Genomic DNA, 24,051 nt, shown 5'->3' with positions numbered 1-24,051 from the left:
CTTTATCCATTCCTCCGTCAGTGGACATTTCTGTTGCTTCCGTGTCTTGGCCGTTGTAAACAGTGCTGCAGTGAACACTGGGGTGCGTGTATCTTTCAGGCCATGTTTTTCTCTGGGTATATCCCCAGGAGTGCGGTGTAGGGTCATTTGCTAGCTCCGTTTTTAGTTTTAAGGAACCTCCATACTGTTCTCCATAATGGCCTATACCAATTTACATTCCCACCAACATCGCAGGAGGGTTCCCTTCTCTCCACTTCCTTTCCGGCATTTGTTGTTTGTAGATTTTTGATGATGGCCAGTCTGACCAGGTGTGAGGGGATAGCTCACTGTAGTTTTGATCTGCATTCCTCTAATAACTAGCAATTTTGAACATCTTTTCACGTGCCTAAAGGCTATCTGTTTGTCCTCTATAGAGAAATGTCTGTTTAGGTCTTCTGCCCAGTTTTTGAGTGGGTTGTTTGTTTTGATGCTGTTAAGTGTCATAAGCTGTTTATAAACCTTGGAGACCAATTCCTTCTCAGTCACATCATTTGCAGATATTTTCCCTCAGTCTGTGGGTTTTTTTTGTTCTGTTTTGTTTATTGTTTCATTGCTGTGAAAAAGCTTTTGAGTTTAAGTAGGTCCCATTAGTTTATTTTTGCTTTTATTTCCAGTATTCTGAGAGATGTGTTAAAAATGATTTTGCTGTGATTTATGTCAGAGAGTGTTCTACCTATGTTTTCCTCTAAGAGTTTTATAATGTCCGATCTTGCATTTAGGTCTTTAATCCATTTTGCGCTTATTTGTGTGTGTGGAGTCAGGAAATGATCTAATTTCATTCTTTTACATGTGGCTGTCCAGTTTCCCCAGCACCATTTGTTGAAGAGACTCTCTTTCCAGCATTGTGTAGTCTTGCACCCTTTGTCATAGATTAATTGATTAGGTGCATGGGAAAATGTACCTTATTCTGTACTTCCTTGCTAGCATGTATAATGTTGTGTTATATTTGCAGATAGAGAAGGTGTATAGGTCTTAGGACTGTAGATTTAGCTTGTTATTGATCTGTAGATCTGTTTTATTAAGCCTCTGTTCAACTATATGTTTATCCTTTGTAGCCTCTATCACAAATAATGATTACACAAGTAATTGTGTAACTGTATAATATTTATCTTTCTCTCTAGATAAGAGTGAGGGACGTTTTTTTTTTCTTATTCTCCACAGTATCTTTAGTACCTGGCATGGTGCCTTACATGTAGCAGGTAACTAATAATTGTTAAATGAATGAATGACTCCCTCGACTAATAAGTGTACATGTTGCATGCCATCCGGAAGCCCTAACCCCACTTCTCTTGTCTCTATCAGCTACTCCACTATCGTCTCTTAATTTTCTCTTTTGTCTTTGATACCACCTTTATTATTTTTCATCCATTTTGAACTCAGTGGGTGACTGCTGCTGTGATTATTTCCAGTTCTTAGTATCATTGCTGATGTCCTTTAACCTTGTCTTCTCCACTTTCCTTCTGTCTTTGGTGTTTAGTTGATTGTCCCACATGCAGTGCAGTTCTGGCAATACCTGGAGTTGTGTTGAATTTTAAAGGTTAGGAGGACAGTCCTGATTAACAGTCCCTTCACCACAGTCACAGCTGCAGTCTCGGGTTCCCAGGCCACCTGCACTTCTGGCCAGTTAGCTACAAATTCTCACTATCCCCTCAGGTTTGATAATTCTCTAGAATGACTAACAGAACTCAGGAAAGCACTCTATTTATGATTACAGTTTTTAAAAAATTAATTAATTAATTTTAACTGGAGGCTAATTACTTTACAGTATTGTAGTAGTTTTTTGCCATACGTTGATGTGAATCAACCATGGGTGTACATGTGTCCCCCATCCTGAGCCCCCTCTCAACTCCCTCCCCATCCCATCCCTCAGGGTTGTCCCAGTTCACCAGCTCTGAGTGCCCTGTTTGCATCGAATTCATGCATCGAGTTTGGGCTGGTGATCTATTTCATATATGTAATATACATGTTTCAGTGCTATTCTCTCAAATCATCCCAGCCTCGCCCTCTCCCACAGAGTCCAAAAGACTGTTCTATACATCTGTGTCTCTTTTGCTCTCTTGCATACAGGGTTATCGTTACCATCTTTCTAAATTCCATATGTTTGCGTTAGTATACTGTATTGGTGTTTTTCCTTCTGACTTACTTCACTCTGTATAATAGGCTCCAGTTTCATCCACCTCATTAGAACTGATTCAAATGCATTCTTTTTCATGGCTGAGTAATATTCCATTCTGTATATGTACCACAGCTTTCTTATCCATTCATCTGCTGATGGACATCTAGGTTGCTTCCATGTCCTGGCTATTATAAACAGTGCTGCGATGAACACTGGGGTACACGTGTCTCTTTCGTTTCTGGTTTCCTCGGTGTGTATGCCCAGCAGTGGGATTGCTGAATCTTATGGCAGTTCTATTTCCAGTTTTTTAAGGAATCTCCACTCTGTTCTCCATAGTGACTGTACTAGTTTGTATTCCCACCAACAGTGTAAGAGGGTTCCCTTTTCTCCACACCCTCTCCAGCATTTATTGTTTTTAGACTTTTTGATAGCAGCCATTCTTACTGGCATGAGATGGTACCTCATTGTGGTTTTGATTTGAATTCCTCTGATAATGAGTGATGTTGAACATCTTTTTATGTTTGTTAACCATCTGTATTATTATAAAGGATATGGTCAGGGCTAGCCAAATGAAGAGATACAAAGAGTAAGGTCTAGCAGGATGCCTTCTACTTTGTGTCCTCAGGACACATCCCCCTTTCAGTGTATCAATGTGCATCACCAGTGAGGAAGCTCCCTCAAACTTTGGGTGTCCAGAATTTTATTGGGGTTTTATTACATGGGAATGATTATCTCACTTATTTGCCACATGACTGAACTCAGTTTCCAGTCCTTCTCTACCTGTTGTCCCGTCCCTGAGCCCCCAGGTTGGGAGGTCAGGATGATATCCCGTGGCTCAATTACAAACCAGGGACAAGTCCAGCCAAATTATTGTATGAGCACATGGTCCTCAGATTTTTAAGATTTCACATCGATTGCTATCCTTCAACCAGAGAAGGCAGTGGCACCCCACTCCAGTACTCTTGCCTGGAAAATCCCATGGACAGAGGAGCCTGGTGGCTGCAGTCCATGGGGTAGCTAAGAGCGACTTCACTTGCACTTTTCCCTTTCATGCATTGGAGAAGGAATTGGCAACCCACTCCGGTGTTCTTGCCTGGAGAATCCCAGGGATGAGGGAGCCTGGTGGGCTGCTGTCTATGGGGTCACACAGAGTCGAACACGACTGAAGCAACGCAGCAGCAGCAGCAGCAGGTATCCTTCAAAGTGTCTTCTTGACTGTTCTTATTACATAGTTTGAAGAATTTGAAGAAAAGGCCATCTTGTAGAATAAGGATCATTGTACAGATACTGATATTTGATTGCATTTTCCCAGTGTGGTGCTTGTGTGAAGGCTAAGTCTCTTTAGTTGTGCCTGACTCTGTGACCCGATGGACTGTAGCCCACCAGGCTCCTCAGTCTATGGGATTCTCCAGGCAAGAATACTGGAGTGCGTTGTCATGCCCTTATCAGGGGATCTTTCTGACCCAGGGATTGAACCCGCATGTTGGCAGGCAGGTTCTTTACCACTTGTGTATACTTCAGTTATTCAGTGATGTAGTAACTGTTTTGTCAATAGTACAGAGCTATAGAAGAGAATATCAGTTATCTATTGCCATTGTCAAATATCAGCCCAAGCAGTGACTACAGCCATGAAATTAAAAGATGTGTGCTCCTTGGAAGAAAAGCTATGACAAACCTAGATAGTGTGCTAAAAAGCAGAGGCATCACTTTGCCAACAAAGGTCCATATGGTCAAAGCTATGGTTTTTCCTGTAGTCATGTATGGATGTGAGTTGGACCATAAAGAAGACTGAGTGCCAAAGAATTGATGCTTTTGAACTGTGGTGCTGGAGAAGACTCTTGAGAGTCACTTGGACTGTAAGGAGGTCAAACCAGTCAATCCTAAAGGAAATCAACCCTGAATACTCATTAGAAGGACTGATGCTGAAGCTCCACCTGATGTGAAGAGCCAACTCATTGGAAAAGACTCAGATGCTGGAAAGATTGAGGGCAGGAGAAGTGGGTGGCAGGGGTTGAGATGGTTGGATGGCATCACCAACTCAGTGGACATGAGTTTGAGCAAGCTCTGGGAGATGGTGAAGGACAAGGAAGCCTGGCATGCTACAGTCCATGGGGTTGCAAAAATTGGGCACGACTGAGCATCTGAACAACAGCAACGAAAGCAAACAGTTTATTTCACTATTCTATAGGGTGACATTTGGGTAGGCTCAGGTTGATGGCTTCTGTTGTCTGTGCCAGGATCAGCTGATCTTGTTTAGGTTCATGTGTGTTTATGTGGTCGCCTGGTGGAGTGGTTGGGGTTGGCAGGTTTATAGTGGTCTCAGCTGGGATGACTGGGAATCTCTCCATGTGGTTGCTTGAGTGCTGTTTCAATAGGAATGGAATTTAAATACTGGTAAAAGGGCAAGCCCCAGTGTAAAACTCTTAAGTCTATTTTCAGTATGTTTGCTGCTGTTTCATTGGTTAAAGCAGGTCAGAAGCTGGCATGAATTTAGTGAGTTGATAAATGAACTCTATCTCTTGATGGGAGAAGCAACTAAATCCTATTGCAGAAGGTGGCAGATAGAGGGAGGGAGATTGTTGGTCATGTATACCACAGTGAATCTAAATGTCTTGTATAGATTTTTTAAAAAGGCCAACTTTTGGCTTTTGCAATCAGGTAAACATATTACTATATGAACTACATTTAATTCTTTGTCTCCAAGTCATGACTATGTCAGAATTTGCATATAATTAGGTATGAAGTTTTTCACTCAGTTGCAGACCTGAAGAACTTTTGATCTCTTTTGTTTGAAAAAATTTAATTCTGTAGTGTACTTTAAAAAAACCTGAAACAGTCATTATTGGTAAGAAGTACATAAAAAATACACAAATGATGTAACTGTTATAAACAGAAGAGCACAGTGTTTTCATTCTTAATGTAATAGTTCAGATAGCTCAGATATAGCTTTACCATTACATATGTACATTATTTATGCATTGTCAAATTACAGAAATACCTTTCCAGTTTTTAAATAGTATATCATTATTCCTTTTATGTTTTTATTTAGTTTTTATGGACATCACATTCTGGATTTTTGGTCAACTGTTGTAATCCAGGTTTCACGCTTCAGGTCTTTAGATAATATTTTATTGAGAATTTTGCAGAAGGATTTTCTTGTTTTCTCGGTGGCTCAGCTAAAACCAGTGAGTGGAAAATTTTCTCAGATTGGTTTTTGAAGATACCAAATAAATCCTGTATAACCTAACAGACAGCTGCCTTTTCTTTTCTTCTTTAGTATTTTTTGAACATGAAGTGAGGGTCATATTGATTGGGAGATCACTAAAGAAGGCTAAGCCTCAGCAAGAGTCTTCCAAAAAATGGACTGTGCTAAAATTGCATGTAATACTCTAGCATTTGACACATTAAAGCAAACTGAGTTCATAACACATTTTAAGAACAGTTTTCTCTGTTGCTCATTTGACCATCCCTTGCTTCTCCAGGAAACAGACAAGGTTATGCAGGATGGTGATCATGACTGGAAAAGAATCAGATGACCCATGAAATGCCAGGCTGGAGGCCAGAGTATACCCCTAGGGTGACTGTGAAGCTGTACATTCACAGGGATTTAGACAAACAGTACAGTTTGATAATTCACTAACAGTGAACGATATGTTACACCTTTAAGAAAATATTCTAAAGCTAAGAATATCTTTCTAAAGATATTCTTAGTTTCTTTCTAAAACTAAGAATAACATTTAGAGAATAGAAATCAGTAGTCAAGACCATTTCAGTTCAGTTCAGTTCAGTCGCTCAGTCATGTCGACTCTTTGCGACCCCATGATTCGCAGCACGCCAGGCCTCCCTGTCCATCACCAACTCCCAGAGTTCACTCAGACTCACATCCATTGAGTCCGTGATGCCATCCAGCCATCTCATCCTCTGTCATCCCCTTCTCCTCCTGCCCCCAATCCCTCCCAGCATCAGAGTCTTTTCCAATGAGTCACCTCTTCGCATGAATTGGCCAAAGTACTGGAGTTTCAGCTTTAGCATCATTCCAAAGAACATCCCAGATCTCCTTCAGAATGGACTGGTTGGCTCTCCTTGCAGTCCAAGGGACTCTCAAGAGTCTTCTCCAACACCACAGTTCAAAAGCATCAATTCTTCAGCGCTCAGCTTTCTTCACAGTCCAACTCTCACATCCATACATGACCACAGGAAAAACCATAGCCTTGACTAGACGGACCTTAGTCAGTGAAGACCATTTAGATCCTCCTAATACCTCAGTTCCCTGGGAAGTAGACAATAAAATGGAGTTAAGCATGAAAAAGGATTGTTAGAAATACGGAAGGAAAGGGAAGAAGCAGGATTGGACTAGGGGAGCCATCTCAAACAGTGATGGTGATTTGACCAAGTCTCTGTAAGCCCAGTGTGGAGCTCTGGAGGAAAGAATGCTCTTTAGATGGTCCTGCTTTAGGGAAATGACGAGGACTGTTTAACCTGCATTGCTTGGACACTGGCTGAGGGTCATCCAGAGATGTGCCCTGGCTTCCACCACCTTGCTTATGTCCCAGGCACTGGGTGCCAGCTGAGATAGTTTGCATGCGTGCTTAGTCGCTTCAGTCATGTCAGACTCTCTGCCACCCTATGGACCATCACCTGCCAGGCTCCTCTGTCCATGGGATTCTCCAGGCAAGAATACTGGAGTGGGTTGCCATTTCCTTCTCCAAAGAGATAGTTTGAAAGCTGAAATGGACTCGAAGTCAACAGCTGGAGGCAGATTAGCCACATTCCTCATAACTGGGCATAGTCCTGTCTTGAAGGGGTATCTGCAAGTCAAGATCTATACTGCCTTTCTATACAAACTCTATCTTGAGATCAGTAATGTTTGATGAGAGGACATTTTCTTTATAGAAGGATTCAAGCTAGGAAGAATCATAGAATTGGACTCTTATTTTGCCATCTCTAATAGAATAACAAATTTAGGCAATGCTTATTGATAGCTGTTAACATCACAAACATGTATACACAGACAAAAGATTGCCAGAAATTGTATTTCCTGTTGGGGAATATAAACTCCTTATGAAGTAGTCTTAGCAAATAGTCAAATTTAAATATGGTTAAGTCTCTAGATGTCTCAGTTTACTAGAAACACAAGGGACACAGATGCATATAAAATGATAACACAAGAAAGTAGCTAACAAAATCCAGACTGTGAGAACTCTGAAGACAAATGCTTGATTACAAGGAAAAACATATATGAAGAAATAATCAATAAAATAAGAGAGACTACAGATATAACAATCAGTTGCAGTATATGAACCTTATTCATGGACTGTATCGTCCATGGGGTCGCAAAGAGTTGGACATGACTGAGTGTCCAACTTTCACTTTTCACTAGATCTTCTAATATACTTAAAAAGCATTGTGAGACAAATTTGATTACATTGTGGTGATGTTAAGGAATCAAATGTTAACTTATTTGTAATATAAATATGTATTGAAGTATTTATTGATGAAATGAAATACGGGATTTGCATCAAAAGAAACTGCAGGAGGGTGGGTATTGACTGTGGTACAGATGAAACAATATTGGTCACAAGTTGATAATTATTGAAGACATGTGATGAGTACCTGGAGATTTTTGTTATACTGTTCTGTTTTTGTTGCATGTATTTAAATTCTTCATAATGAACAGTTTTAAATGATGTATATTTTATATAGAGGGGAAAACCCTCCAATTTAAAATGTATTTTTGTTTCAGTATATTTTTTCTTGGGTATTATTAGAAGTAGGAATCACACATAGACATGAACCCATCAGCTTAATAGCTGGATTACTAGCTGCAATCCAGCTAGCAAAAAGCTGGATTAAAGGATGTAGCTTTGATACACAACCACAGTGGGTTTCCTAATTTTCACCCTGAGTTATGTAGACTTACTCACTGAATTGCTGGTACAGCTGGACATTCGTAAGCTTCCCACTCAGATGTAAGTTGACCTCAAAAGTAAGAGCAAGCCAGACTGTTCCCTTGCTGTGTAGTGCTGTGCTTAGTCGCTCGGCCGTGTCCGGCTCTGTGGCTGCATGGACTGCAGCCCGCCAGGCTCCTCTGTGCATGGGATTCTCCAGGCAAGGATCCGGGAGTGGGTTGCCAGGCCCTCCTTGTTCCCTCGCTATGAACAGAGAAATCTCAGAGAGCCCAGAAGGGTCTGATCTGAGCATACTCCATGAGTTCTTTAAACTTACTTATTACTCAGTGGGACAGAGAGGCCAAGGCTATTTCTGTAGTAAAAGTTCCTTCCAGAGAAGGCAACGGAGCCTGGTAGGCTGTAGTCCTTGGGGTTGCGAAGGGTCGGACACAGCTGAGCGACTTCACTTCCACTTTTCACTTTCATGCGTTGCAGAAGGAACTGGCAACCCACTCCAGTGTTCTTGCCTGGAGAATCCCAGGGACGGGGGAGCCTGGTGGGCTGCCGTCTATGGGGTTGCACAGAGTCGGACACGACTGAAGTGACTTAGCAGCAGCAGCAGAAGTTCCTTCACAGGTATTTGAGTTCAGAAAGATGTAGTTTCCCACCAATTTAAGCCACACAGATTTTTTTGTATTCTAACACCTGTAAACTTGATGTCATTTAACTTTGTGATTTGGGGGAGACAAAAGTTTATCAAAGATTTTACCTTTGTAAATAACTGTGGAAACTAAAGATTTTTCCATCTTTATTCTGTTTGTGAGACGTTCATATTAGCATTGTGTTAAGTAAATACGTGCTTGTGCTTAGTTGCTCAATCATGTCCGACTCCTTGTGTTACTTAGTCAAGGGAAAAATTTTCTGATGCTAGAGTAGATCATGAAAGAGTCAGCAACATAAATATCTATGGTTCCTGAAAATGCTCTGAAGTTGCCTTCCGCTTCTCTTACAAGTTTCTGTCTAAAAACTTCTCTAATTTTCTTCAAGAAATTCTAGCATCAAGGTAAGTAAAAGTTTATTTTAAAGGAAAATTTTATTATTTTTTATTTTTGTCTAGTTTCTGATATTAGCATTTTTCAACTTTATTATAAAAACTATATACTATTTTAGTTGCATTATGATTAGAAAGTACTTGTGAATTTGTTGGAAAGGGACTTCTGCATTGTCATAATAATACTCTATTTTTATTTTTCCAGGACTTTATGGTTATGTAAATATTGAATACAAGAAAGTTTAGGTTTATGGCTTATCTTTTTTTGTATCCTTTAAGGTTATGTTTGAATCCGTAGAATCTTTGATTTAGTTAAAATAAGTTCTCCTGAATAAGAACTATTATATAAGCACTTAAGTGATGGCCATAGGAATTGCTTGCGGTAATACTTTATTTTATACAAATCTTTGTGAACCTTTGCTGTACTTTCAGCCACAGTTGGCAAGAATGAGAATACTTTTGCTGAGCTATCCAAAGGAAGGTGTTTACAGGAACTGATTGCTATAAATTGAATTAAGCATAACAGAATTCTCAGTGGACTAATAATTTGGACCCTGTCAAAGCATTCCATCATACTGCAGACTGCGAGCCCTTCAAAGACAAAAACTTAGCTCATTGATCTTTACTTTCAGGATCAAGCATATAAATATATAAAATTAATGCTTAATGTATAGTTAAAGCTTACTAAAGATTTCTAGAATAAGCAAATCATTCTTCAGTTCAGTTCAGTCGCTCAGTCGTGTCCAACTCTTTGCAACCCCATGAACATGCCAGGCCTCGCTGTCCATCACCAACTTCCAGAGTTCACCCAAACCCATGTCCATCGAGTTGGTGATGCCGTCCAACCATCTCTTCCTCTGTCGTCGCCTTCTCCTCCTGCCTTCAATCTTTCCCAGCATCAGAGTCTTTTCAAATGAGTCGGCTCTTTGCATCAGGTGGCCAAAGTATTGGAGTTTCAGCTACAACATCAGTCTTTGCAATGAACACCCAGGACTGATCTCCTTCAGAATGGACTGGTTGGATCTCCTTGCAGTCCAAGGGACTCTCAAGAGTCTTCTCCAACACCACAGTTCAGAAGCATCAATTCTTTGGTGCTCAGCTTTCTTTATAGTCCAACTCTCATATCCATACATGACCACTGGAAAAACCATAGCCTTGGCTAGATGGACCTTTGTTGGCAAAGTAATACCTCTGCTTTTGAGTATACTATCTAGGTTGGTCATAACTTTCCTTCCAAGGAGTAAGCGTCTTTTAATTTCATGGCTGCAGTCATCATCTGCAGTGATTTTGGAGCCCCCAAAAATAAAGTCTGACACTGTTTCCACTGTTTCCCCATCTATTTCCCATGAAGTGATAGGACCAGATGCCATGATCTTAGTTTTCTGAATGTGGAGCTTTAAGCCAACTTTTTCGCGCTCCTCTTTTACTTTCATCAAGAGGCTTTTTAGTTCCTCTTCACTTTCTGCCATAAGGGTGGTGTCATCTGCATATCTGAGGTAATTCATATTTCTCCCAGCAATCTTGATTCCAGCTTGTGCTTCCTCCAGCCCAGCGTTTTTCATGATGTACTCTGCATATAATTAAATAAGCACAGTGACTATATACAGCCTGGACATACTCCTTTTCCTATTTGGAACCAATCTGTTGTTCCATGTCCAGTTTTAACTGTTGCTTCCTGACCTGCATACAGGTTTCTCAAGAGGCAGGTCAGGTGGTCTGGTATTCCCATCTCTTGAAGAATTTTCCACAGTTTATTGTGATCCACACAGTCAAAGGCTTTGGCATAGTCAATACAGCAGAAATAGATGTTTTTCTGGAACTCTCTTGCTTTTTCAATGATCCAGTGGATGTTGGCAATTTGATCTCTGGTTCCTCTGCCTTTTCTAAAACCAGCTTGAACATCAGGAAGTTCACGGTTCACGTATTGCTGAAGCCTGGCTTGGAGAATTTTGAGCATTACTTTACTAGTGTATGAGATGAGTGCAATTGTGCAGTAGTTTGAGCATTCTTTGGCATTGCCTTTCTTTGGGACTGAAATGAAAACTGACCTTTTCCAGTCCTGTGGCCACTGCTGAGTTTTCCAAATTTGCTGGCATATTGAATGTAGCACTTTGACAGCATCATCTTTCAGGATTTGAAATAGCTGAACTGGAATTCCATCGCCTCCGCTAGGTTTGTTCGTAGTGATGCTTTCTAAGGCCCACTTGACTTCACATTCCAGGATGTCTGGCTCTAGGTGAGTAATCACACCATTGTGACTATATGTTTGCTTATTCACACTGCTTGAGAACAGTGTTTTCTTGATTTTATTATAAGTCAGCCACTGTGACTTTTATTATAAGTCAGCCACTGTACAAATTATTTTTCTTTTTTTTTGCCTTTTAAAAAATTTTTATCAATTTTTTAACTGAGGCGTAATTGCTTCACAGAATTTTTTTCTCTGTCAAACCTCAACATGTGTCAGCCATAGGTATATGTATATCCCCTCCCTCCTGAACCTCTCTCCCATCTCCCGCCCCATCCCACCCCTCTAGGTTGATATAGAACCCCTGTTGGAGTTTCCTGAGCCTTAGAGCAAATTCTTGTTGGCTGTCTATTTTACATATGATAATGTAAGTTTCCATGTTACTCTTTCCATACAGCTCGCCCTCTCCTCCCCTCTCCCCATGTCCATAAGTCTTTCTCTAGGTCTGTTTCTCCATTGCTTCCCTGTAAATAAGTTATTCAGTACCATTTTCCTAGATTGCATAAGTGAAAGCGAAGTCACTCAGTTGTGTCTGACTCTTTGTGACCCCCATGGACTGTAACCTACCAGGCTCCTCCGTCCAGGGAATTTTTTAGGCAAGAGTACTGGAGTGGGTTGCCATTTCCTTCTCCAGGGGATCTTCCCGACCCAGGGATCAACCTGAGTCTCCCACATTGCAGGCAGATACTTTACCATCTGGACATATATATGCATTAGAATACAATATTTATCTTTCTCTTTCTGACTTACTTCACTCTGTGTAATCTAACCTCATCAGAACTGACTCAAATGCAATCCTTTCTATGGCTGAGTAATATTCCACTGTGTAAATGTGCCACAGCTTCTTTATCCATTCATCTGTCGATGGATATCTAGATTGCCTCCATGTTCTAGCTATTGTAAGCAGTGCTGCAGTGAACAGTGGGATACACGTGTCTTTTTAAATCCTGGTTTCCTCAGCATATATGCTAGGAGTGGGATTGCTGGGACATATGGTGGTTTTATTCCTAGTTTTTTAAGGAGTCTCCATACCATCTTCCATAGTGGCTGTATCAATTTACATTCCCACCAACAGTGCAAGAGTGTTCCCTTTTTTCCACACCCTCTCCAGTGTTTATTGTTTGTAGACTTTTGATGAGGGCCATTCTGACTGGTGTGAGGTGATATCTCGTAGTTTTGATATGCATTTCTCTAATAATAAGCAGTGTTGAGCATTTTTTCAAATTATTTTTCTTGATAGTGTTTGTATCATGGTTGCCTTCTACTCTACAAAATACAGATGATTGTTTTTTTGCCATGTAGTGAATGGATGGTAAAGAGTAGGGAAAAGCTATAATTTAGTTCATTACAGCCCTTTTTTCATGCCAAGAAACGAGGACTATTTCTTTAGTCCTTTAAACCTGCTAGAGGTAATCAGAAATGTGTTGGACTGGAAAGTGCCATATTGGAAAGATAAATACGATAAATGCTAAATTTCATTGATTCTAAAAAGCCTATTTTCAGTACTGTAACATCTCTAAAATTTGGATACATCATATAATTGGTGTCTTTCATTTATAACTGATAGCATTTTTCCTTAATAGTACATAAAATAATAGTATGTCTTACAGTTGATGTCTTATATATCTTTAGTACATTTCTAAACAATCACTGAATTTTAAGATCTTGAAATAAGAACCACATATAATTGATTTTGGCATTTCCCTAACACATGATATGAGATCTTACTATTTTGTGTGTATCAGTAAAGGATTTCTCTTAAAATCTTAACTTTAGATTTGAATCTTTGGGTTCTATTAATTTAGAGTGTTTTAAAAAATTTTTGTATATTATTGTATGGCAGTATAGCCCCTATTTTTTCTTCCATTGACTATATTAAACATTATTGGCATTTAATTCCTTCTTTCATTGTTCCTTACTTCTTTTCATAGTTATAGTGTATCTTACTGTTAGGGATTCTTAGACTGAACTTTCATTTCTCATTTGGAGATGGCTAGAGTGTGTGCCTGACTGATGAGGATAAACTGATTTGAGATAAGCTGATACAGTGCTGCCAGTTTTCAGTTATCCACGCTAGGAGAATGGATAATTGTCATTTGTGAATGATCTTCCTTCCCTTTATTAGTTATTTTATGGCTGGTGCTGGTATGTAGCAAAGTCAAACTGGTTTGCATTTTAAAGCTTTATGTTTCCTCTTTAGAGCAGGTAATAATAAATAGTGGAACAGCAAAAATAAAGAAAAGGCAATAGAATATGAGAATTGAAAAGCCTGAATAATACACCAACTGGATAATTGACCTCTGAATGATAAAAAGAAAACAATGGGCTGTGGATTCATGCATTACTATTGAGCATTGTTTAGACTGAGCATTGTTTAGATTTAACTTTTGTTCACCACTGATTGAATTAAAGTTTGAGATGAAATGCTCTGTATCTCATTTCTAAACTCTCAACCGTTCAATCATCTCTCATTGTGAAGTCATGAGATTCAGACATGATAAAGCAATAATGAGAAGTTAAAAATCAGGGCTCGAAAAAAGTTTATTTTAAACCTGTACTCTTCTAAAAGGGAGAAAAGCAATTATAAGAGTTTCAAGAATCAATAGAAATTGATATTTTATACCAAAGAAATCTTAAGACCTTGAGTTCTGCCCTCCCCTTCATCATGGTACAAGTAAAAAGAAATCAATAGCCCTAGAAATATAAGCTGTTAAAGATTGACATCCAGCAGTATTTTTGATATTTAAGGCGTTGCTTCGTATTCTGATTCAGACAGTCTGTGTAATTACGCATAAGAAATTGTTTTAAAATATAAAATTGTTTTCTTTTTAGTCTCCATATCTTTTATATATTCCATTTTGAAAACAGAATAAATGTTATGTATGGGTTTAAAAATAATTCTTTGTATGGTTTCTATCTAGTTAACTAAGACATTTTAAAAGGTCCTTTCTGTTAAAAAGATAAGTAGTTCTTTATTAAAAATTGCTAATGGACTCTGTCAGACTCTATTAGGCCAATTTCCCACCTCCTGGATAATCTCTTAGCTCCTGCAGTAGAAGATGTAATCAAAAGATTCTGCAGCAGGTACTGAGTATGGGAATTGTCAGAACCAGTGAGGACAGTAGCTAAGTATGAGGCTTTGAAACTGAGCATGAGAAATTTGAACTTGAAGCTCAGTTTGGACTGTTAAGGGAAGTGTTACATGACTGAAGTAGGGAGACTATATGGATCTCTATAGGGTAAAATTCAATAGAACAGAGACTCTCAGGGCCAAAGTATTAATAGTTTTTGTGTCCTCAAGTATCAGTTCTTTCTCCCAATGACACACACACAGCTCACGATGTTTACTTTAATGAAGATGTTTAAGGCATGCCCAGATTTTTGTGAAAACGCACTAACAGTCTTGCATGGAAGTACACATTTTCTAAACACCGTAGCTGCTCGTGGAGTACCACTTATTAATGGTTATTAACCATAACCAGATGCAGTTCACAGCTGGCTCTCAACAATACCACTTCCTTCTCTCCCATTCAGAAAAGCAAACCTTGAATTCAAGTGAATAAAAAGTGATATTAGGAGAACAACTTTGAATTGATTTTGGTTCCCTATAAGTTATTTACACACTTGTGTAGTACATTATTAACAAAGTTGATATGGTTACAGTGTGACTGCTGTATACCACTGTGTTGGGACACTGCTTGAGAACAATGCTATCTTGATTTTATTATAATTCAGCCATTGTGATGAATAATCCTGTACAGATTATTTTTCTTGATAGTGTTTGTATCATAGTTATCTTCTACTCTACAAAATATAGATAGTTGGTTTTTGATCTGTAGTGGATGGATGGTAAAGAGTAGAAAAAAGCCATCTTTTTCAAGGATATACATTAAAAAAAAAACAAAACAGAAGCCAAACTTTCCCAACCAAAGGACACGAAAGGGAGATGGGATATTTATGTGGAAAGACCACAGAACTGAGAGGAGCAAAGGAGAGATTCTGGCTTTAAATATAGTAGAGTTAAAATATCAAAATACCTTTACCTAGAAAATAAGGAATCGAAGGACATGATTCCTTTGGTCTACTCCTGGAATATCACTGCCTGTCACTGTAGCTTTTCCTCAGCTTGGTTTTATGTCACTTCAGGGTTTAATCATATGATTTCAAAGGAAGGACTTTAAAGATCATTTATAGATCTCCCTTATTCTTAGTCTAACAGGTATTATAACTCTCTGAATGGTCTTATTCATCTTTGGATTTGCAGTACCTGACACAAAAATTATAAAGTATTCTATAAAGATTTATTAAGTTGGCTTAAAGAACTTAATGTGCATTGATATTAGTAAGTCAGAATACTATTAATAAAGTCTGATAATTATTTTTAAAACATTTTATTCTTATTTATTTGACTGTGTCAGGCCTTCGTTGTGGCATGCACACTCTTAGTTGTGGCACGTGGGGTCTAGTTGCCCAACCAGGGATTGAACCCAGGCCCCCTGCACTGGGAGCAAGGAGTCTTATCTACTGGACCACCAGGGAAGTCCCTAAGGTCTGATTCAGTTCAGTTCAGTCGCTCAGTCGTGTCCGACTCTTTGAGACCCCATGAATCACAGCACACCAGGCCTCCCTGTCCATCACCAACTCCCGGAGTTCACTCAGACTCACGTCCATCGAGTCTGTGATGCCATCCAGCCATCACATCCTCTGTCGTCCCCTTCTCCTCCTGCCCCCAATCCCTCCCAGCATCAGAGTCTTTTCCAGTGAGTCAACTCTTTGCATGAGGTGGCCAAAGTACTGGAGTTTCAGCTTCAGCATCATTCCTTCCAAAGAAATCCCAGGGCTGATCTCCTTCGGGATGGACTGGTTGGATCTCCTTGCAGTCCAAGGGACTCTCAAGAGTCTTCTCCAATACCACAGTTCAAAAGCATCAATTCTTCGGCGCTCAGCCTTCTTCACAGTCCAACTCTCATATCCATACATGACCACAGGAAAAACCATAGCCTTGACTAGACGGACCTTAGTCGGCAAAGTAATGTCTCTGCTTTTGAATATGCTATCTAGGTTGGTCATAACTTTCCTTCCAAGGAGTAAGCGTCTTTTAATTTCATGGCTGCAGTCACCATCTGCAGTGATTTTGGAGCCCCCCAAAATAAAGTCTGATACTGTTTCCACTGTTTCCCCATCTATTTCCCATGAAGTGATAGGACCTGATGCCATGATCTTCGTTTTCTGAATGTTGAGCTTTAAGGTCTGATTAGTCTTAGTAATTTTAGCACTTAAATGTCATCAGTGATTTTTTGTTTTTCTTGACCTTTTTTCTCTAACCAGATTTGCATCTGCTGGTGATGATGGAACTGTAGTTGTGTGGAATGCCCAGGTGTGTATTGATTCTGTGTGGATTATGTGACACAGACATAACTGTGTTGAGTATGCATTCATAAACATTACCTGGAGATAAGCCTGCATATCAGTAGACTGAGCTGAATTAATGTTTGAAAAGGGCTGCTTAGGATGAATCCATTTACAGTGAGGACCAATGTTTCATAATAGAGTTTTTTATTTAAGATTTTTCCTGAGAAACAAATGCTAAATTATGGAAATAAATGTCTTAATTTTAATTAAGCAAGATTTAAGTTAGCAGCTGTGTACTGACTCTGAAAATGAATCAGGTGTTGCTTTTTGTGAGAGACAGTTTTTTCCAAATTGACAATTTTTTCTGAATTTTTCTAAATTGTTTGACAGCATAATATTCTTCATATGTTTCACTTTAATAGTAATGTAATAAAAGGTTTATTTTTTAAAAAATATTTAAGGCTTTACCAAATTTTTCTAGGTCCTCTCTTCCTAATCCTTGGATTCTCAAAGTATTCTCTTTTAAGCATTTATCTTCTCACCCTTGTTTGGATTGTTATCTATTCTGACTCCATCAGATCCTCATTTTTCAAGGGCTTTGCCTGTGATGGACACAGTTTAACATTACATTCATCACCTACATCATGAAATCCTGCAACCTTGGAGAGATTTGAAATTTATGTTACATTTTCTTTGCATTTTTGTATTTACTACTTGGGAAGTCAGTGAGAGACTGATGGATGAAGACATTGGATGGATGGGAAGAGCTGTTGATGTTAAATAGAAATAGAGTCAATACTGACTTTATGAGTGGTTGATATATTATTGGGTACCTACATCCAATTGTTACTGTTTGCTGACTTTTATTTTCTTCTGCAATGTTATAAGATGGAGATAATAAATATTTGGATAATGAAGACTCCCTATATTTTCCCTGCTAAGTTACTGATATTTTATACTTAATTTACACAATTATAATCTTAAAACCAAATGGAAAGAGTATTCCTTAAAGTTTCCTATAACAATCTGCTATTTTCTATTAGAAAATAATTAAAATTATTTAAGCCTACTCTTTGAGCATCTGTTTAGATTCTGTTGCTTAAATTATAAAATCAAAGTAATTTCAGATGGAATGTATGTATTTTCTACCTGGTGGTTTTGCTTAATTTTGTCATTTAAGATTAAGTTATAAAATATAAAGTACTAATAACATTTTTATTGATATTTCAGACAGGAGAAAAACTTTTGGAACTCAATGGACACACTCAAAAGATAACAGCTATTATTACATTGCCTTGTTTGGAAACTTGTGAAGAAAAAAATCAACTGATCTTGACAGCCTCTGCTGATAGAACAGTTATTATATCCTTAAATCTAGAACCAAGTGAAATAGCTGTGGGGATCCAAGGGACCAGTGCATACATTATTAGACTTTATCCTCTTGAGGCCTGTCTGTACATTCATGATTAAGCAAAAATGGTTTTGTTCTAGCCTTCATAAGGTGCTTCTTGAAAGTATTAGGTGTCTGAAAAAAATTAGATTGGAAGTAGCAAGTTAAGACTTAGTGTTGATGGAAACTCCATAACTAAAGCTGTTCTTCCCAGCTTTATATAAAATTACAAAAGATGGAGGAAATGGAAGAATGTAAGCTTAAAAATATTTATCATCTCAGTTTGCTTTTCAATTTAGAGAAACAAAGATGAGTTGAACCAGAGAATAATTCACATTTTCTTATATGCTTATTGTACAGCAAAATAAACTTAATGGTCCCAACCCATAAGAACCTTCTGACAATCCAAGTCTGGCAGAAAAGTGAATTAGCATATGCTCAGTGTTTTATATGGAGAAGGCGATGGCACTCCACTCCAGTACTCTTGCCTGGAGAATCCCATGGACAGAGGAGCCTGGTGGGCTGCAGTCCATGGGGTCGCAAAGAGTCGGACACGACTGAGTGACTTCACTTTCACTTTTCACTTTCATGCATTGGAGAAGGAAATGGCAGCCCACTCCAGTGTTCTTGCCTGGAGAATCCCAGGGACAGGGGAGCCTGGTAGGCTGCTGTCTATGGGGTCATACACAGTCGGACACGACTGAAGCGCCTTAGCAGCAGCAGCAGTGTTTTATATGTTTAGTATTTTAAAACAATTTAAAAATGTAAATTACCTTCCCTCCTTATACTTTTAGTTGAAAATTTAAGATGTAACATCCATAATAAAGGAGAAGGCAGTGGTACCACACTCCAGTACTGTTGCCTGGAAAATCCCATGGACGGAGGAGCCTGGTGGGCTGCAGTCCATGGGGTCGCTGAGAGTTGGACAGGACTGAGTGACTTCAGTTTCACTTTTCACTTTCATCCATTGGAGAAGGAAATGGCAACCCACTCCAGTGTTCTTGCCTGGAGAATCCCAGGGACAGGGGGAGCCTGGTGGGCTGCTGTCTCTGGGGTCTCACAGAGTCGGACACGACTGAAGCAACTTAGCAGCAGCAGCCATAGTAAAGTTTTATAAGTTGCATGTATGTGCCAGGCATTGTTCTGTTTTGCATTTATTAACCCATTTAACTCTTATAATAAGTATTTTTATTATTTTCATTTATAAATAAGAAAAGAGAGGCAAAGAGAGGTTAAGTAAATGGCCCAAGTTCATGGGCCAAAGGCAGTAGTCTGACTGCAGAGTCAGTGCTCTGAATCACTATGTGATACTGGTTTCATAAAATATTTTTCTTAAAGGTAGCCTTTTAATATTTGTATGAGAATTTTATCTATGAAGGCTATAGCTAATCTTGCATTGCCTTTTCTTTTTTAAGCATCATAGAATAGCTTTAAAAAGTCTGTGCTTATCTGAGAATTCTATTTAAATAACTTCAGGTGTTAGTGAAGTTGAGTTTTAGCGTAAGCCCAAAGGTGTAGGTGTTTCTTAGGCTTCTATAGAACTAAGACATACTTTATGACACATTTTAAATAAGCTTGTCAGCTGAAGTGATTTTTAGACAGATTGCCAATAGGTGGTAGAAATTCACAAAAAGATTTAGGTGGAGATAAAATGATATACTGTGGTAATTACAATGTTGCATAATCAGAGGCATAAATGCACTTTAGTATGTTTTGGTCACAGTAGCTTTACCACCATTGTTCTGTTGAGGCACATGTTATTTTATGGCCTAAAGCTCTTTTTTTGTTTGTTTTCTGTATCATTATAACCTCTGCAAAAATAGAATATAAAATTCTTTTTATTAGACTGCTCCTAAAGTACTAGAATACCATTTAGACATAATTGTTAAAATTACTATTACAGTACATGGGTAGCTGGGACAATATCAGTATAAACTTCAACGGTGAATGCTAGTATAGAGTATTTTCCTTTGCTGAATGACTTTTCTTGTTAAAAATAATTTCAGGTTGCTTCGTTAGTAGTTCCATTTATTCAGATGAATTTTAAATTTACCATGCTTGGGTATTTGCTGTTAACTAACTTCATTAATTAAATGCTGAGTGTAGGTTTTTTTGGTCAAATTATAATCTTAAGAGTCTATATATGTGTGTATATACATTTATATGTAAATATGTTCTCATATAAAATGTATATCTTACCATAGGAAATGGTATGAAAAACCTGAAAATTGTTATGCTCCTTAAGTCAAACTAATCTTGGACCTTTTATGAGAGGTCTTGAAATTATTCTAAATATGGATATAGGTATTTGGTTACTGTCTTCTTTGAATTAAGATAACTAGTAAAATCATGCCAGGCACGTTGAGGGAGCTTTCAGTTAATGTTAATTAATGGATGTGATAGTTTTTAGTATGAATATTTTATGTTCAGTGTTTATTAGATTATGGTAGACTGTTTTGGAGAGTAAAAGTTAAATTTTTTATGGTTGCAATATTTAATGCTTATAAAGATTTGATACTCAGACCATTCATTCTGTTGGTATTTTCAAATGGTTTTATAGTAAAATTTATATCAAACTTATTTTAGATTATAAGCTTGCTATGTTAAGTTGATTTTTGTAGTAGTATAAACACAAAATACTTTATGCTTTATATATTTTCTACATAAAATGTGTCACATTTGTAATTTAATTATTAGAAAAGTTATCTCATAATGTTTTGAAATTCTGCTTAGAAATTATTTCTTAACTTAAATTTAGAAATGGGATTGTGATACTGGTAGACAAGTTCAGAAAGTGTCATCCTTCCAGTCTACTGTAAAGGTAAATCTTAATCAGATACTTTATGGTAATAATCTTTTTATTTCAGAAAAAGTTTTCTAATGATTTAGATGAAATTATCTTTGCAGGTTTAAAAAATTATTTCTTCTGCACATACCTACAGCTATTTGATTCTTCTAAGGTTAGATTTTGGGGAGTATGTATATTAAATGCTAGAATGTTTAAATTTTAAATTAGAGCAAGAGGTGAGTCTCTATAGTAAGATAAGGAAAAAGGTAGTACCTAGTATGTTTCTCGTAGGTAATTCTAGGAAGAGATACTACTTCCCAAGTGATATGGCAGTAGCTAGTCTTTTTTGGTTGTTCTTTGTTTTAGCTTTAAACTTGAAACGAGGAGCTATTTGTGCTTCACTGTCTGTTTTCTGTAAAATCATAATTTAGTAGTAGTTACTTATTTCCAAAACAAAATCTTTTGTGGCTAATTGGTGGCTACTCTTAGGTTCATTTTATAAACATACTAATTGGGGCTTATTATTGATAGAAACTCTGCTACACATCAGAGAAACAAACTTGGATAAGACTTGGCTACTTTCATTCCTATATAGAAGAAATTACCTTAGATGGTCTCAGAAAGTGCTACTGTTTTTCAATAATTTCAGCAGGCTTGGGGAAAGATACTAGTAAAAAGAAATAGTGTTTCCTCATTTACTTTGAAGATTACTGATTTCTTGAAGGGAAAGGGTATCAAACTTGTGGACATATTTTAAAACCACTGAATGCTTGAATTTCTAAACTGATAAATATTTTGCATGAATTTTACAGTGTTTAGCTGTTCTTCAGAGACTAGGTGTTTGGCTCTCTGGAGGGAATGATCTGTGTGTGTGGAACCAAAAATTAGATCTTCTGTGTAAGACGAGTCACCTTTCTGATACAGGTAAAAACAAACAGACACTAAAATAAAGACACAGTGAATCTTCAAAGAGACTTTCCATGAATACAACAGTAATATAGGAGCTTTTCTTTTAAATTCTGAATATAATATAAGATGTAGCCATATTTTCCAATTCAGGTGAAGGGGCGTGTGAAATATATTTCCATTTCAAATTGGAAGGAAAAGATTCCGCCTCTTTTGGCTTCTTCGCCCCTTCTAACAGAATTTCTCAAAAGTGAACAAGAAAAGCCTTTTCTTATATGTTCCTGGACCATGCCCTCAACTGAGTTTGATGAGCCTGTTGACACCTGGAAGCAGATCTTTATGACTTTACAAAGTATTATCTTCATTTGTACGGTCATCAGACTTAGCATAGAATCGTAAGGATGCCCTCATTTTACAGTTGGTTTTACTAAGGAAATTTCATTCATGTGCAAATGTAAAAACAGAATTCTGTTTTCTCAGAAAAAAATCAGTTTTGACTTACATTGGTATCAAAGAACTTAAAGAATAAAAATTTATTCAGAATAAAAATATTTAAGTGTAAATGAGTAAATTTAAATGACAGTAACCTTAAAATCATGTGATCCACAATTAAGTATTTTTGTTTCTAAAAGTAATGAAATGAACCCATGGTCATCCTAGAAAGAATACAGGCATACCTTGTTTTCTCGCACTTTGCTTTATTTGGCTTTGCAGATGATGCGTTTTTTACAAATTGTGGCAATGCTGCATCATGCAAGTCTTTGCACTATTTTTCCAGCAGCATTTGTTCACTTTGTGTTTCTGTCACATTGTGGTAATTCTTGAAATATTTTACACCCTCCAACAGCAAAAAGAACTACCTGAAGGCTCAGCTAATTGTTAATATTTTTTTTAGCAATAAAGTATTTTACATCTAAGGTACATACATTGTCTTTTAGACATAATACTATTGCACATTAAATAGATGACAGTATAACGTTAACATCTATTATCAGTTCTATTCAGTCGCTCAGTCCTGTCCGACTCTTTGCGACCCCAGGCACTGCAGCATGCTTGGCTTCCCTGTCCACCCCCAATTTCTGGAGCCTGCTCAAACTCATGTCCATTGAGTCAGTGATGCCATCCAACCATCTCATCCTCTGTCATCCCCTTTTCCTCCTGCCCCCAATCTTTCCCAGCATCAGGGTCTTTTCCAATGAGTCAGTTCTTCACATCAGGTGATCAAAGTATTGGAGTTTCAACTTTAGCATCTGTTCTTCCAATGAATATTCAGTACTGGTTTCTTTTAGGATGGACTGGTTTGATCTCCTTGCTGTCCAAGGGACTCTCAAGAGTATTTTCCAACACCACAGTTCAAAAGCATCAGTTCTTCGGTGCTCAGCCTTCATTATAGTCCAACTCTCACATCCATAAGTGACTACTGGAAAAACCATAGTTTTGACTAGATGAATCTTTGCCAGAGAAGTAATGTCTCTGCTTTTTAATATGCTGTCTAGGTTGGTCACAGCTTTTCTAACAAGGAGCAAGCATCTTTTAATTTCATGGCTGCAGTCACCATCTGCAGAGATTTTGGAGCCTAAGAAAATGAAATCTGTCACTTGTTTCATTGTTTCCCCATCTATTTGCCATGGAGTTATGGGACCAGATGCCATCATCTTAGTTTTTTGAATGTTGAGTTTTAAGCCAGTTTTTTCATTACTGTTATATGCAGTGGGAAATTTAAAAATTTGTGTGACTTGCTTTACTGTGATAATTGCTTTATTTCGGTGGTCAGGAACCAAACCCAAAATATCTTCAAGGTATGCGTGTGTTATTAAAGCATATTATTGTTGTCTTAGAGTAGTAGAAGCCCTGTGAGTGGAATTTACACTTCTTCATTGGAACTAGCTTATCTCCATGTGCGTATTATAAAATTCTAGAAAAATAATATAGTGTCTTAGTAAAACTAAATCCCTAACTTACTAGGATTTGTAGTTTAGCTTCTCAGTTCCCCACTTGATCACTAGTAATCTTGTTTGTAGTGGTAAAGAACTCACCTGCCAGTGCAGGAGACTTAATAGTGTGCGGTCCATCCCTGGGTCAGGGGGATCCCCTGGAGGAGGGCATGGCAACCCACTCCGGTATTCTTGCCTGGAGAATCCCATGGACAGAAGGGCCAGGCAGGCTACAGTCCATAGGGTTGCAAAGAGCCAGACACGAATGAAGTGACTTAGCATGCGCTCACACATGTTGTAAAATACTGAAATCAGGGCTGAAAAGGGCCTTTTGCCTGTTAA

The 24,051-nt window shown here is 38.0% G+C and overlaps 1 protein-coding gene across 1 annotated transcript in view; it reads left to right on the top strand.

The window, feature by feature from the left end:
• Positions 1-24,051, top strand: part of WDR41 (WD repeat domain 41) — a 47,019-nt gene that overhangs the window by 3,656 nt on the left and 19,312 nt on the right. The window contains exons 3-7 of the mRNA XM_052646903.1: positions 16,668-16,716; positions 17,922-18,047; positions 19,558-19,563; positions 20,840-20,902; positions 21,682-21,793. Of these exons, the coding sequence (XP_052502863.1) occupies positions 16,668-16,716; positions 17,922-18,047; positions 19,558-19,563; positions 20,840-20,902; positions 21,682-21,793 (356 nt within the window). The remainder of the gene's footprint in view (positions 1-16,667; positions 16,717-17,921; positions 18,048-19,557; positions 19,564-20,839; positions 20,903-21,681; positions 21,794-24,051) is intronic.

This window comes from Budorcas taxicolor, chromosome 10 (genome assembly GCF_023091745.1).
Source record: "Budorcas taxicolor isolate Tak-1 chromosome 10, Takin1.1, whole genome shotgun sequence".
In the NCBI taxonomy this organism is placed as follows: Eukaryota; Metazoa; Chordata; class Mammalia; order Artiodactyla; family Bovidae; genus Budorcas; species Budorcas taxicolor.
The sequence above is the reverse complement of the archived record's forward strand: the minus strand, read 5'-3'. Positions and strand labels throughout refer to the sequence as shown.